This window comes from Habropoda laboriosa, unplaced genomic scaffold, assembly GCF_001263275.1.
Source record: "Habropoda laboriosa isolate 0110345459 unplaced genomic scaffold, ASM126327v1 scaffold204, whole genome shotgun sequence".
Classification (NCBI taxonomy): Eukaryota; Metazoa; Arthropoda; class Insecta; order Hymenoptera; family Apidae; genus Habropoda; species Habropoda laboriosa.
Genome location: NW_017100385.1, coordinates 537110 through 554305, shown reverse-complemented (window position 1 = coordinate 554305; position 17196 = coordinate 537110). Strand labels below are relative to the sequence as shown.

Below are 17196 nucleotides of genomic sequence, written 5' to 3'. Positions count from 1 at the left end.
TTTTAAACCAACTGTCATGTAAAATATTCTAACCTAACCAATCTCTCGAAATGTGTCACACTTAACCTCTAAATTCGAATATACTTCCTATTTATCTGGAATATTTTACGCAAAATCTCTGACTGTATTACATTCCACCACCTTAAAAACTTATCCTTTAACACATTCACAATTATTCCACAAAGACCACACAACAATTAAATGTATCAAGAACTCTAAAAAATAAATCAGCGTTTTAAATACTCGAACAAATCTTTAATTACGCACCGCACTTTAAACTGGTCGGTAACTTTCGTGTTGCATAAGAAGTTTCAGAATTCTCGACGTTTATTTTCGTTAATGAAAACGACAATTTGACCAACGAAGTGGTGCCCATTTTTTTGGTATTCGTTTGTACGTTCCAGCAATTCGTGTGGAGCGAATTCTCCGAGGAATACAAGCCGACCGAACGCAGAGAGACTTTCTATCCAAGCGTGGTACTCGCCGATCGATTGTACGAGCTAAAAATCACAGATCTACCGACGATCCCGTACTTTCCAATCAATTCACATCTCGAATGGACAAAGTTTCGTTACTACGGTCTGCGAAGTGCGAACGCTTACGTGCTCGTATTCGACCTCAGCAATCAAGACACGTTTGAGGTATGTATGTAAACATGGTGCGACGATTACGATATTTGCGCCATCTGTCGGTCGTCAAGATAATCTTTAGGGAGAAAAAAGGTTAGGGAGATTCTAGATTCTAGAGTAAAGGACTAAAAAATGAGTACTATTTGCGAATTATTTTTGACGAAATGAAAAGAAATATTAATGTAAAACTTTCTGTACCATATTTATTAACATGTTTTTGTATTAAACTTTATTTTTGGAAAAAATATAAAGCCACTGTACTCATGAGAGATGAATCTAAATAAGTGATAACATTTTGTATACAAGTTGAAAGAAATTAAAATTTGAATAACAATGATAATGTTTAATATCTTTTGCATAAAATTATACATTTCGTTACTTTGTACCGGTTAAACATAAAGTGTAATATTCAATTATGTAAATTGTACTTCAAATACAATTTTTAATTAACATTTTATGACCGTTCCGCTGTTGTAGTCATTGGAAAGAAAATTGAATTTGTAGTAGTCATTTTTGTTTTTATTGTCTACGAGTATCACTTTCAGAAGTTTCAAATAAACGAGTTTGCCCCCGAGAATCTCTTTAAGAAGATTTTCCACCCCAATTGCCGCCAGACACCCCCATTTCATTAGAGATCTTTCTTTATGCTTAACAGAGGGGCGGAAACTTTCTTTACTCTATCATTGTTGCGATTATCGTTCTCTATCTGCACGCCGCTGTTGTGAAATGAAAAACGTGCAACAACTTAAGAAATATCTTCGAAGATTTTCTTCGCGTTATTTTTCCCTCCATTACCGCATTTAAAATTTTAATAAACTTCAATTAAAAAAAAGCCTTCGAGTTCGTAAAAATTTCGATTACTCGATTTAACGGTATATATTTTTCCACTACAAAGAATTTTCATATTACATGTATGAAAAATATAATAAAAATTTGATACTAAAAATGTTTTTCAGTAAATTTGTTAATATTTCTTCCACACCAGAACATTTATTAAATATCCTTCTATCGTGGATACTGAGAAAGTTTCGCTGAATAGCCTGCGATTTTATACGATTATGAAAGTTTCAGAACCGGCAGTGCGAGAAATACAGTTTCTGTTCCATTGATTTTTCAAATAGAACGCCTCGTGATATTCTGAATACTGAAATCAAGACACACGTATTAACCCCTACTTGAATCTTTCACAAACGGCACACCTGAATTACTCTTTCCTTCTGTTGCCGAGTGATACAAAAAAAAGGTCATCAAATATCGAAAGTTTCCCCAATTTATTTTTTTACGGAATGAAGAAATAAAATTATACGCGAAGTGAAAGTTACACATGACGTTCAATACTAACCTGAAAGTTATACTAAAAGAGATGGAAAGTAAATTTTGCTCCTCGATAATACATCCGACTACCTAATAGCGTATCGAATTCCTATTTGTATGAAACTTCTAGTAACCACATTGTTTTCAGATAAAAGAAATTTTTATTATATAAGCTCTTAAATAAAAAGATAATAATTCACTTCAACAAAAGTAAATATTATCGCAAAACTAATAACTAAGAGGTTAAGTAGTGTATATACATACATATATTTTATATGCACTTATAGGTTAATTACAAAGATAGCATATATTAAGATACATGATACCGTAATATTGCGAACACGTTTATCTCCCCTCGATATTCCGCCTGTATTAAAACAGTTTCATTTCTGAAACGGCAGTACATTAGAGCGTTACGAGATCAAATCTACGAGGCACGAGACATGAGGGGAGTACCGTTATTGGTAGTCGGGAACAAGCAAGACGAATTGTCGCCTGCGGCTGCTTCCGGAACTCGCTACAGGGACATCGTTAATCTCGTCCGGAAGCACTGGCGATGCGGCTACGTCGAATGTAGCGCCAGATTTAACTGCCGCGTCGTACAGGTAAGTGCAATACATACATCTCCTATTAACACCACTTTAATCTGACAATCATAATTGAGAAACGCCCCTACAGTCAGGTAAGACGAGTTAATTCGTCAACAAATTTTAACCTGTGAATCGAGGATGACAAAATAACTCGTAATTAGGGAATACCGTTATGATAAGCAAAACGAGTAAACTCGTCGTGTACCTTTAATTTATTAATTGAAACGAATTAACTCGTCATCTTGTAAAGAGTAGGATAAATTAATCTATTACTATATTTTAACTTGTTAACCATGAATAACGAATTAATTCGTCAGTTTAAAAAGGTTTCCGCAGTGGATAAGACGAGTTAATTCGTCTTTGCAAAATTGTAACTACTGTACTGCAGTAAAAAGTTATTTTGGTAAATATCCTTCCTGGTTAACAGGTTAAAGATACCTCGACATATCTTCCACTTGGAACTTTCGTAACTATGAGGTAGAGTCGTAACTATAGCGAATAGTCATTTTACGAAACAACTTGAAAGACCTTCCCTCAAGTGATCTAAGCAAGAAAAGATGTCCCCTAGGTTGCTTCTGAATTAATGCCCAAAAATCTCAGAATTATAGTACAACGATTTTGAGAATTATGATCTTAAACTACTAAAAAGAAAGTATGATTGAGGTATGGAGTTTTTTTTATGAATAATATATTTTTGGTACAAATTATTTAACTTTGTTAAGAAAATATACATCACTTCATCATTTTCACTTTCATCATAGAAACAAACAATGTATTATATAAAAACTATACATAACATAATATGGTACATTTTTTATCAATCCATTTTTTTTTTTTTTTTGAAGTTTTCGAAGCAAGAATAAAACGAAAATCAGGAATAACAAAGTAGAGATTCACCTCTGAAATTTTCTATCGACTATTGCCGAACACCCTGTAGAAATGTAAAATTTATTTTATACATATATGTACACTGAGTCTCATTGATCTTTGCCGAATTTCCAGAAGTAACACAATCGCATAGCGGTGGTGGTTACGATCTAGTTGAAACGCTATTCATAATCATACGCTATTTCACATACATAGAACCACCGGCGGTGTGCATTTATGTTAGTTCTAGGTATTCAGCAAAGATCGATGAGACTCGGTGTATATAATATGTAAGTATATATACTGCTCGTTATAAGTATTTGCACATCCTTTTTTTACTTATTTTATTTAAAGGTGTGGCAAAGAATTAAAAACATATATTCTTCTTCATAATAAAATCCACTGAACCAGTCAAATCAAAAGTAGCAGAAATAAAATATTTCTGAGCGGTAGGCGTATATACTTTTAGAAACACATGATACATCAGACAAAAAGATTATTTTTCATTACTCTAGGTATTATTTGGAAACTTAATATTATAGAATTCCATCCACGAAATTCTAGTAATGTCAACATTTGTTTATTAATACTTTACAATTCATTTGCAATTTTTTATCTGTAATATCTGTTTTTCTCTTATTAATTGAACTTGTCTTTGGTCTAAAATTTCCACTATTACGGTTGGATCTAAAATAATACTTTGTATTTAAATTGTTTATATTAGGAATAACAAATTGTGATTGCTGCTGAAAAATTGAATTTTCAGTATTCGCAGAATCAACATATATTTGTGTCGTTGTTTCTGAACAATTTTCGTCTTCATTTTCTGATATTTGTATTCTGGAATTGAACGATTTCTTACGTGGAATGATGATCGTGTCGTCAGAATTATATGACGCTTGTGTTCGAACATCATCATTTATTTCTTCATTACATATTTCTGAAAGAAGACTTCTTGATTCATTTCCCTGTCTAATTTCATGCATATCTGTTAAACTGTTTTTACACTTGTCATGACTATCGTAATTCCTTAATTGGTTTCTTATTAATGTTAATTCGTTATCACTGGAATCTGAGTCACTTCTAGACAATAATTCTAATATCTCTACAAAATCTTGATTCATCGCTTTTGGATTTGGCGTACTATTTTTCGTATTTTTCGGAATTTTCGAATTTACTACAGGTCCTTTCTCAGGTGTTTTAGATTTATTTATTTCTGCCAATGTAGTCACAGTGTTCATTAACCTTTTGCTACTTCGAAATGTAACATTACTATTAGCATCTTCGCGTATATGAGCAGAATTATTACTTGCTTCCAATGGTAATTCATCTTTATTATTTTGAATATTCTGTTGCAGAATTACAGTTTTATCTCGTTTGTGAACATTTATTGTTGATCTGTCAATTGTTTTTAATGAATTTTGTTTAAGGATATTTCCAGATAATATTTCACTACTACTGCTGTTACATTGTGAACTTGTTCCATTTTGCACCTGCAAATTGTTGCCATTAACACATTCTTTATCTTGTATGTTTGGAACAATACAATTACATTCATGCTGTGTGCTCCATTCAATACAGACGTTTGCTAAATCTTGTTGCTGTTCTGTTAATTCTTCCTTTAATTTAGAGATAAAGCAATTGAAAATAAATAATATATCTATGGCATCTTGCAATGTCGCTTTATCATCCTTAAAATACTTCAATTCTGAACGATACATAAACTGTTGAAATTGTGAAAATTTATTTTTTATCTTTTCCTCAAATTTAATAATGATAGATTTAAAATCTGTAGTATTATTTGGATTCTTATTTTGTTTTTTATGCTGCTTAGAAGTATTGGCCACAAATAAATTTGAATCACTACTATCCTTTTCAGTATGTTCATTGTCTGTTCCTTGATCACACCTTATAATCATAAATTTATTACTACTACTTCTCTTATTGTTGGTTTTTCGGAATTTTCTTTTAGTTTGATTTGAAGATGTAGATGAATCAGAATAAGATTCATTCAAATCAACACACATATCACTATTCTTGTTATTTTTGAAACGTTTTCTTTTATTTATTTTAGAAGCTTGTATGTTATTACTGTCAGATGTGCTTAATTTGTGTAAAAACCTTTTTTGTGGAGGTGTTTTATCATTCATTGGTACATTATTTATTGAATTTCCTTTCACAATACTATTCCTATTATGCACTGTTTCAGAATTTTCCGACACATTTGTTTTATACAATATAGTATCAGATAATGAATTGCTAGAATCACTTGGTATAAATATTCTTTTTCTTTTTCTAAAACAAAAATAATATTTAATATATCAATTTTGTACAGTTACATTTTAACATTAACCTCATTTAAAAAGGCTCACATAAAATTTATAACTTAAAATATGCATAAATTAAATTTCATTTCATTGCACAAACTATTAGATTATATAACATACAATATCGGATTTCGAATCATTCCCAAATTGATCATTCAAATAATTAGTTGAAAAGTTCTGAGTGTTTCTGTATTAAAGTTCATACAATTTTGGATAAGTTGAGGAATCTAAGGATTGATATTAAGTGTCAATCAAGACTAACGTGACATTTTAATCCGACACTACATATTACACGTTCTAATCTAATTTTATTAAAAAATTGCGTTAAAAATATGCATTATGTTATATTATAAAAATGCAATACAAACAAAGTAAATTAAATTCCGAAATAACTCAATAAAATAACGAAATTTTATGATTAAAAGAATTACCTCGAAGTATTCATCATGGCAAAAACAAAATTATATCTGTCAAAACAAAACAAACCTAGCTGCTAATGCTTTCATTTCCCTCCACTCAAAAATGCGCACCTTACGTCGTTCATAACGCCACAGTTATGTTGTTCACAAGATACGCCTTAAATTTCAATACTAAATTCTTACACCGTAAAATGATTTTATGTGTTCAATTTTATCGACATGCAGATTGGAATATACCATTAATTTATTTTGACAGCTTACTTATAAATTGTAAGTTTGTTTAAGTAAATGACGTTAATTTAGTACACTTTTAATAATATGAAGTTAAACAATTGTCGCGGAATTTTTTCGGTATCTTAAGTTGTATCGAACGATCTTACGAAGTGTTGCCAACGGCACCGAACAAAACTTCCTAGAACATAAACCTGAATCCAATGTAAAAGTTCGAACATTCCCAAGCAACGAATTAACAAATAATTGCTAAATAAATTTCATCTGTCTATTTCTTACAAATTTTCGTGTACATCTGTGAACATCGTAAGACAATGACGCATTATTATGTAAACTATACTTAAAACTGTCTCACTCGCTTTCATACTTTTCCTGTTCATAATGAACAAGCAATTAGATATTATTCATCGCTGTTGGCAATAACAAAACAAGTATATATTATTTTCTAACGAATTACAGGTGTTTCGAGAATTGATGAAGAATATCCAAGCGGTAGAAGGCAGACCACCTTCCCCTACACCCGCCCCCTCGCAACCTCTACGCTCTCATCCACACGACACCGGAGAAAAGTGCATTCTTCTCTGACATTGAAACCAGAAAATCAGCGTGCTCGACTTTTGCGACTACATCATCAAGAAAAGCTGCTTCTACCCATACCATGGCGCAGGGTCGTAGCCTGTTTAAGGATGAACGAGGTCGATGGAAGGATGATTTACTCGGGAGAATTAAAAGATCCTTAATGCGATAGCTCAAATCCGCCAGAAATCTCAGAACAATTCTTCCCGACGCTCGTCTAGTCGAGTTGTAATTCGAAATATAGGAGTTCACGAACCAGTTTGGTTGCTCGATCAATAATACAGAACGCTGTATTACGATTGTTTGGTATATACTACATTGGAGTCTTTCATGGAAAGCGCGGCCATCTTTTATGCATGAATGGCAGACATTTCAAATTTGACGCTTCTTTCTCGCTGCAAACTGTTGTGTTTGTTCTTTCGTTTTTTTTTTTTTTTTTTTTTTTTTTTTTTTTTTTTTTTTCTTTTTTTTTTTTTTTTTTTTTTTTTTATATAAATTTAACGCTATGAGTACAAATCAGGGTGAATAAGAAAGAGTGATTTTATAATAAGTCTTATAACAATATAATTTTATTACTTTTTGGGGAGAAATTTTGATGTCGCTTGTCAATTTTCATGAAAAATCTCACGAAGCTCATGAATTACTACCTATCAGTATTATGAGAGTAAGATATTAATGATAAATGAATAACGATGAAAGTACCGAGTGTACTTCGCGAATCGAAGAACCTTTAAATCTCGTCTGTGAATATTTCCACCGAAGCTGCTCATCGTTTAACTTTAAACACTGAAGAAATAAATGCAATCATGTTGTACAACTGCTCTATCGCGTTGAGAACAATGACGAAGTTGCGAATACGCGTGCTCGAAACCGACTGCCGAATCCCTCTATGTACAATTTACTTTCGACGTTTTATTTTGTAATTCGCTCTGTACATAATATGTCCTGTGATTTTTATATTCCATACAGGGTAACCAATATTAATTTATAAATGTATTTATCTTCACTTCTCGAGATTCCTTATTGGAATTTCGTTGAATTTTCAGAAAACTTACAATAACTTCTTTTACCTCTGTGTTTTCTTAATGTATTGTATCCTCAATATGAGAGATAGTATCGTTTATCTACAATATTAGAATTTTGCCACCCAGTTAAAACTGTTTTATTTCAAAGGGAGAAAACCGACGAAATCTGCGTACAAATGCAAGAAACTTTGCTCTGTTGTTCATGTTGCTTTATCTGTGATACGTTTCACTTTTGTCAGTATAGTTTCTTGCCTAATAATAATAATAATAATAATGATGATGATAATATCGAACAAATAAATGTAATAATAGTGTGTTATTGAGAGTTACCTCAGATCAAGCAATAGCCTATACAATATATATATATTTTACTATACTGTTAAGGAATAATCACTAGCCAAGTAAGCGTAGCTGTTGATATTGTGAAGTACCGTACACCTACACATATGCAGGTCTCTAAACAGAATAAAAAGTGTGTATTAACCGTTGTTATCGTTTGTACGTATTTTAACGTAACAAACATAATGCATTATAGGCTCAATGATTAATATGTACCGATCAACAAGAATTGAAAGAATCGTTGAACGATCGTTGCAAGATTTTCTGTTAATTGTCAGGATCGAGAGAACATAACGCCAATAACGATCAATTGTTACTTAATTTCCACATGATCAACTTGTTGTCCAGCACACGTGTAGAACACGCAGAATTGAATATACGTAAGTGTTGAGTATATCGAGTATAGAGCGACATGCAATATAAAAAGAAAAAAAAGCAACTGTACATTACGTGACATACAAAACATGTGTTCGTTGGAAAATAAAGAAATCTTTGTACCGAAATAGCGAATCTAGACGCGGTAATCTAGAACTACGGCGCGAATTTGTACATCTTATCGAGAGCGCGTCGATCAAGCGCCGTTTTACATACATACAAAATACCAAGCATTATTTTGTATGCAGGAATAATGCAATAAAACAGAACAAACGAAAAACAGATCTGCCTTCGATGTATTTTTTACCTATTCCTCGTATATGTTACTTACCTATTTCTTTTTAATTTAGATAATGTTGGATGAATGCAGATATGCAAATATTATTGAACTAGACAGAAGAAAAGATTAAAAAATAAAAGATATTCAACTTAATAAAAAGTTCTAACACCTTATGGGACTTTGTGTCCGCGACATGGGGGCCGAGAAGACCCTTACCATTTTCGTGTCCTTTCCAACGTTACCGATTTAGCATAGAGTAAGATTCTAACATAAGTAGTGATTGGAATTAAAATTCAACGTAACTATGAAATTACATAGAAGAAAGTAACGTAACTGTTAATTAGTAGATGATTCATCGCATGCGCGTGGTCTACTACTGTCAAACGATCGTGAATAATTCAACTCACGCAATTCAACGTGCTCGATTGTGTTTACTACGCAGAATAACTCTTCCAGGTATTTAACAATACAGAAACGAGTTAGACAAGGAAAGGTATAGGGATAGACAAGGACAGAGAATTTTCAGTTCTGAAGCAACGCCATCTCGCGTTTGGATTCGCGAACTAACGACTCGTTACTCAGATAACAGAATATAAACAGAGGTATTAGACAAGGAAAGCACTAGTGTGCGACAAGGACAGAGAGAGAACGTTTCCTATTGGCTGGCGGGCCGCCATGCTCCAACTCTCAGGCCCCAAGTTAAGTCGGTCGGTGAAAAATCATTAATAACTCAATAATTACGATTATTTTGTGAACTTTTAGAATTGAAGAATGAAGTGTGGACCTTCAGCAACTTTCTCATATAGTTTTCAGTGCTCTAAACCCTTCCAATAATTAGTTATTAACAATTTTAGTACCGAATGTCGGGAACGATACCGCGTACCGTCAAGTAACTTTACGGTTTTTCAATAATTTCACAGCTTTGTACTAAATTCTCGTGCAACTAACTATACGCATCTGAAAGATGACTCTTTTGGCTACATTCTCATATAAATTTTATCGACATATTCCGTTTAGTTTAAGAGTTATTAAATATTATATGGGTGAGTCTCCTATTCATCATGCTCGAGTACAGTCAACTGTTACAAACAATTACTAATATCTAATAAACCGCACCACTTATGGCTACCAAACTAATTGCAGAATATAGACAAAAGTTTATTCTACATTCTTCATGCTTTAAAGTGCATAATTAGGCACGCATTTCGATTGAAATAACGAATATGTGTTACGCTTGAATGCGACGAGTGTAATACTCACCCATATAATATTTAGTAACTCATTATTTACGGAGAATTTGTGAACTTTTAGTATTGAAGAATGAAGTGTGGAACTTTAGCAACTTTCCCATATAGATTTTAATGCACTAGACCCTTTCAATAATTAGTTATTAACAATTTTAGTAGGAGATGTCGGGGACGATACCGCACACCTTTACAGTTTTTCAATAATCTCACAGCTTTCTGCTAAATTCTCATGCAAATAACTATATGCACCTGAAAGGTAGCTCCTTTAGCTGTATTCTCATGTAATTCTTATTAATTCATTCGGTTTAGTTTAAGAGTTATTAAACGTTTTATGGGAGCGTCTCCTATTTATCGTACTCGTGTATAGTCAACTATTAGAAACAATTGCTAATATTTATTAAACTACATTATACACACATTTAAAAATTGTTGTAGAATGTAGAAAAAGGCCTATACTATATTCTACATGCTTGAAAGTACAAAATTAATCGTACATATTCATGAAAATGACAGAAATCCGTTACGCTTGAATGCGACGTGTGAAGTACTCACACAAGAAATATTTAGTAACTCATTATTTACGGAGAATTTGTGAACTTTTAGTATTGAAGAATGAAGTGTGGAACTTTAGCAACTTTCCCATATAGATTTTAATGCACTAGACCCTTTCAATAATTAGTTATTAATAATTTTAGTACGGGATGTCGGGGACGATACCGCATACCTTTACAGTTTCTCAATAATTTCATAACTTTCTACTAAATTCTCATACAAATAACTATATGCATATTAAAGGTAACTCCTTTATCTACATTCTCATATAATTTTTATTAATATAGCCCTTGTACTTTCATAGTTATTTAGCATTCTTTCTGTGAGTATTACACCCGTCGCATTCAAGTGTAACCCATATTCGTTAGTTCAATCGAAATGCGTGCCTAATTATGCACTTTAAAGCATGAAGAATGTAGAATAAACATTTGTCTATATTCTGCAATTTGATTCGTAGACGTGAGTGAAGTGGTTTAATTGATATTAGTAATTGTTTGTAACAGTTGACTGTACTCGAGCATGATGAATAGGAGACTCACCCATATAATATTTAATAACTCTTAAACTAAACGGAATATGTCGATAAAATTTATATGAGAATGTAGCCAAAAGAGTCATCTTTCAGATGCGTATAGTTAGTTGCACGAGAATTTAGTACAAAGCTGTGAAATTATTGAAAAACCGTAAAGTTACTTGACGGTACGCGGTATCGTTCCCGACATTCGGTACTAAAATTGTTAATAACTAATTATTGGAAGGGTTTAGAGCACTGAAAACTATATGAGAAAGTTGCTGAAGGTCCACACTTCATTCTTCAATTCTAAAAGTTCACAAAATGACCGTGATTATTGAGTTATTAATGATTTTTCACCGACCGACTTAACTTGGGGCCTGAGAGTTGGAGCATGGCGGCCCGCCAGCCAATAGGAAACGTTCTCTCTCTGTCCTTGTCGCACACTAGTGCTTTCCTTGTCTAATACCTCTGTTTATATTCTGTTATCTGAGTAACGAGTCGTTAGTTCGCGAATCCAAACGCGAGATGGCGTTGCTTCAGAACTGAAAATTCTCTGTCCTTGTCTATCCCTATACCTTTCCTTGTCTAACTCATTTCTCTAGTGCTATCCTTGTCTACCCCTATTCCTTTCCTTGTCTGACCCATTACACTAGTGCTATCCTTGTCTACCCATATTCCTTTCCTTGTCTAACCCATTACACTAGTGCTGTCCTTGTCTACCCATATTCCTTTCCTTGTCTAACCCATTACACTAGTGCTATCCTTGTCTACCCCTATTTCTTTCCTTGTCTAACTCGTTTCTCTAGTGCTATCCTTGTTTAGCGCTATTCGTTTCCCTGTCTCTCTTCGCTATTGCTATCCTCGCCATTCCTGTTATATTTAATTGATACTTATAACCAATTTTTAATTGCTCTCACATTACTAATAACGTAGATAGTAAAATACAGTTTCTGTTTTATTTTCGAGTACTTCAATTATAAAGCAATTAGTGTTTCTTGTTAAATAAGTATTTAAATGGTTCTTTAGAATTATTAGAAGTCTTAAATAAAATTATTGCACAATTTCACTTAATAAAACAGCTTAATTTATTAATTTCACATTGAATTAAAAATTGAACGCAGTAGATTAGTTAGGAATTGTTTGTAACTTCGATTGAAGATTGAAAAATTAATCTTCTTCTTGCGTAAATGAAAAACAGAATTTTCAAGCCACCATACGAATCAAGGAAAAGACTTCAACGTCGGGAAAATTAAAGAAATACAATTATTTATCAATATATAAATTATTTATTGTACGAGATAACTGTACAGAATGTATTTTACAAAAGGTTACAACATGCCATTATTGTTTTACAATATTTCAGTCAATTTGCTGCCGTTAGACATATTTGTAATACATAGAAAGAGAGAGTCGTGACTCTGTTTGGAATGCCAACTTAAACATCTAAAATTTGGGTCAGCGGTGACCCAGCAACCGTCGTCCGAATGTTAATCAAGGCTAATCCTCAACATTTCTACCAATTAATGCTTCATTATTGTATAAAAAAAAAATAAATAAGTAGAATAAAATAAAATTCGAAGATACAGGAGGAAATAACAGAAAACAAAGAAGCATCTTTTCAATTTCGATCCAAACCGATCTTTCTCCTCTCACTTCGGAGCACAGGAATAGCAAACTATCACGCTTTATTCTACACGAACAGATTTCTCGGTTTAAATTTAAGTAAACATGAAAAGGAATAATAAATAGTACAGCGGATAGATTTTTATATTACCGTGGGCAAATCCTTCGTCAAGGAAATGATTTATATTTGAGGTGAAATATTTTCGGAAGAGAAATTTCTGACAAGATGCTTCAGACTTGGAGAGGATCATGTCGCGGCAACGTGAGGACGACCATTCTAAAGAATGTGAGGAATTGCAATAACGTTGGAATCGATTTACCGATGTACGAGGTTACTCGCAGCCAATTTGCTTTTCAAAATTTATTTGTGACCTTAATACAAGCAAAAATATTAAAAAACTTCGGAAACACACCTTAGAATATGTTTCATATGTTACTGTACGTATAAAATGTTCTTTTTTCATTCTTTCTCTACCGATAACAATTGATTCCGAAATTTTTTTCACAAACTTAACAATTTTTTCTTTCTATTGATAAATTAACATCAGACATTTTTCCATACTGTTTCATACATTTTTTTTGTTTTTATTTAATTCTTCTTCTCTTCTTGTTTTTTATACATGAATTTTGCAAAGATGTGCATTGAATGTTAAGGTAAGTACAACGAGGGGAGTTCCCAGTACGAGTACAAACTTGAAGGAGGCTTTATGCGAAAAAATCCCGGTACATTACGATCTGCTGAGGAATTTCCGCCAACAACATGGATCCTCTGTCGTCAGCCATATTACCGTCGATGATATTTATAAAGGATTGAACGGTGTAAACACTATGGTTAGAGAAACCGCTGAGATTGATCCAAAATATGGGGTGAATATTATTATCTCGCTGCCTTTATTATTTTCATATTACAAATCGGCGATGGTAATACATTTCGTGAAAAATTTCAACTATTCAACAAAATTAATCAAATCAGCTAATAAATACAGCGTAACTGGTGAAAATTCACACCTGCACTGAAATTTCACTAGAATTGAATTTTTATAATAATATTCGACTAACTGAGTAAATTCAGAATGTTAAATTATTTTCCATATATTACAGACAAAAATATTATCGAATGTAAATTAATTTTCTATCTCTGTATCTATTAAAACCTAATTGCCGTTGCTGTCAATTTACACCTGCATTGACATTGCAATTCAATTTATTTTTCAAGTTTTATCAATGAACTTTTAAAGTACGATCAAATTTTTATAATAAAATTTCATCCAACGAGTGAATTCAGAATGTTAAATATACAACTTCACTGAATAACAATTACTGGTTTCTTTTACTTTCTATGTATTACAGAGATAAATATATTATCGAGCGTAAATTAATCTTCTATCTCTGTACCCTTGAAAAGTTCTAAATTAATGAACATTAACAAAGAAACTGAAGATTTACAAACATTTGCATGTCATTTACAAGACATTTATGGAGAAAATAATATAATTAATTTCCAATGAGAAAATAATTTTCTCCATAAATGTATCATTGAATAAAATGCAAAGCAATCGTGTGAATTAAGAAAATCACTTCGCAAATATACGTTTACGCTTAGATTAAGTACCGAGGGCTGACAATACCGGAAGTTGTCACCCTCTTACCCCACGAAGGAAAGTCACCGAGCGCAGAATCTGTGTTCTGGCTGTTGTTAACCGGCGACATCCCAACTCGAGAGCAAACAGCATCCCTGATCGCCGATTGGTCGGTAAGACGTGAAAAGAAGAAAGATTGGTGGTCAGGACCGGGTGGTGGAATTGTCGGTTCCGTTCTCCAAACTCTGCCAAAGACGATCTCGCCTCTTGCACGATTATCGGTGGCTCTCACTGTCCTTGATTCTGGCAAACATACAAAGAAAGCTTTAGAAATTAGTGCTTTGACTCACACTCATTGGGAAGTGAGTGGGTTGAAATATATCTTATTACCTGTATAACGAACATTCTACACGGTGGTCCAAAGCAACTGTTACACGTTATAACTCCGTTACCAGTTATTCTTAAGCCCAGGGGACTTGAATGGTAGAGATAACCAGAGATCACCTTAACTCTGTAATAGAAATAATTGAAAAACGTTGTATGAAATGTGTACAGTGTAATGTAGAAGCGTTAAAGCGTTTTCCTTCATAAAGACACTTTTTTAAAAATATCTCTATAACTTATCTTTTTTCCACCATTATACCTCCATACTTTTTTACATAGAATAATCAGAGGAATCTATCTGTGCGAAGAAAAGTGTGTATTTCCATTTGAAAAAATAATGCAATTGTTGATTACACGTGCATCGTTATACTTGTAAAAGAAAAACGTGGTCCTACGGATGTAGTGCTCTTTGAACCATTCACCTTCCTCCTGTGACATTTTCCTGTAACTGTAATGGTAACGGAGTTATAACGTGTAACAGTTGCGTGGACCACCACGTATATTATACCGAAAATTTGTAATTACAAATTACACAGTTAGATTCGAAATTTGGTAGGTAATTCTATTGAAATATTTAGTTTTGTTTATTTTTGTAAATTTGTAAAACTGGAATTAGATTTGCAGATTTGCACTCCATTTTTTTTTCAAAGATTTTGTTATCGGTCGATATTAGAATTGATTTCGAGGAATGAAGTATTATCGAACTTATTATAATTATTCTTTTAAGTATACGTACGAAGATAGTATGGAATTTCTTGCAACATTACCAGCAATAGTTGGTTTAGTCGCCAAAAGCGAAGGGTTGAAGAACGTGAAAGAGGAAGAAGGTGATTGGGTGCAGTTTTTATCCGAATGTTTGTATAACTCGTTCGACATTTCGGAAAATCATAGAAAAATGTTGATGGACTTTCTTCGATTATACATTGTCCTAAACGCGTGAGCAAATTTTTATCTTAGTCTTCTTAAAAAACATTTATGAATACATGTAATTATCGATCGTAAAAAATAAATTTTATATTTCACCATAAATTTCAGTTATCAATTAAATATTTCATTTGAAATTATGTAACTTTTCATTAACTAAGTTATTTATTAACTGGAAATTGACATCTGTTAATTTTCATTTCCGAATTAAACTTTAGTTTATTGTTTTGAAGTTTTATCAAACAATTTTCAAACTAGAATTAAATTTTTGTTATAAAATTGTATCCATCAATCTATTGTACAGTAATTTACAATCCTCAAATCAATTGCTATACAGATTGAATTTTAAAATTGAAAAATTATATTGGTATATTTTCCTTCTCTTTTTTTTATTTAATAATTATTTTGAGACTTAATTTCCAAAATTTATGCTGTAAAATTTTTTCTATCCAGGGACGAAGATGGTGGAATTCCTGGTATTCATGTGACAGAAATTCTCGGAGCTTCTCAATTGGATATCAATCAAGCCATAGCGGCTGGAGTGTTGGCATATGCTAATGAACCTAAGAGCGGTACAATGTCGCAAGTAAATGAGACAATTTTTAATAATTTCACTGTCCCACATTTTTCAAATAATCTGGAAAATTATATTGATATAAGATATGGAGATTATTTGAAAATAAATGTACTTCTCCCTGTAATTATAATTCGAAAAATGTTAATTCTAATAAATTATTCTAAATTAATTTCTACGTTAATAAATAGTGCATGGAATTTCAAACAAAAACACGACGTCTCTTTGGCCGAGAACCGAAAGAGGAAAGATTGAGAAATTATGCGGCCACTTTAATTAAACAAGACAGGTTAATTGGTTACGTTGATTCAGAATATTGTGATCCACGGTATACCGCGATACTGAATTACGCTAGAGAATATTTGCCAAATGATACAGACGTGAAGGTACACAAACACGCTTTCTTTATATGTCATCGAATTCCACTTCACAAGAATTTTTATCTTATTTTATTTTTTAATTTAATTATAACCTGTGTCATCATCGCGAATCTTTATGGAAAAAATTTATTTTCAATTTTTCACGAATAAACCTATAAAATAATGTAAAATAAGTTTAGTTGAAAAAAATTTGTGTGCAGTTATCGCAAGCTGTGACTCAAATACTTACCACAATAATGAAAGCTGCAAGAGGAAAAAATATTTTCCCCGAACAAAATGCTATTGCAGCGCCAATTTTTCAGGTAATACAAATGATTTCAGTATTTTAATCCATACCTATTTAGTACCATAATTGCAGCTTATTGTATGTTCGTTGCGTATGTTTCTAATTTTCAAGTTCTATGGATTGAAGGACATGAAATTCAATCAAGTGTTATTGTGCATGT

The 17196-nt window shown here is 32.4% G+C and overlaps 2 protein-coding genes across 2 annotated transcripts in view; both read left to right on the top strand.

The window, feature by feature from the left end:
* The window catches only part of LOC108575051 (ras-like protein family member 10B), a 19278-nt gene extending 12316 nt beyond the window's left edge, over positions 1–6962 (top strand). The window contains exons 3-5 of the mRNA XM_017937754.1: positions 405–641; positions 2345–2548; positions 6837–6962. Coding sequence (XP_017793243.1) covers positions 405–641; positions 2345–2548; positions 6837–6962 — 567 coding nt within the window. The remainder of the gene's footprint in view (positions 1–404; positions 642–2344; positions 2549–6836) is intronic.
* Positions 6963–13134: 6172 nt separating this feature from the next.
* The window catches only part of LOC108575003 (citrate synthase, mitochondrial-like), a 4216-nt gene continuing 154 nt past the window's right edge, over positions 13135–17196 (top strand). The window contains exons 1-8 of the mRNA XM_017937693.1: positions 13135–13239; positions 13563–13775; positions 14512–14850; positions 15600–15808; positions 16250–16382; positions 16562–16756; positions 16951–17052; positions 17148–17194. Coding sequence (XP_017793182.1) covers positions 13135–13239; positions 13563–13775; positions 14512–14850; positions 15600–15808; positions 16250–16382; positions 16562–16756; positions 16951–17052; positions 17148–17194 — 1343 coding nt within the window. The remainder of the gene's footprint in view (positions 13240–13562; positions 13776–14511; positions 14851–15599; positions 15809–16249; positions 16383–16561; positions 16757–16950; positions 17053–17147; positions 17195–17196) is intronic.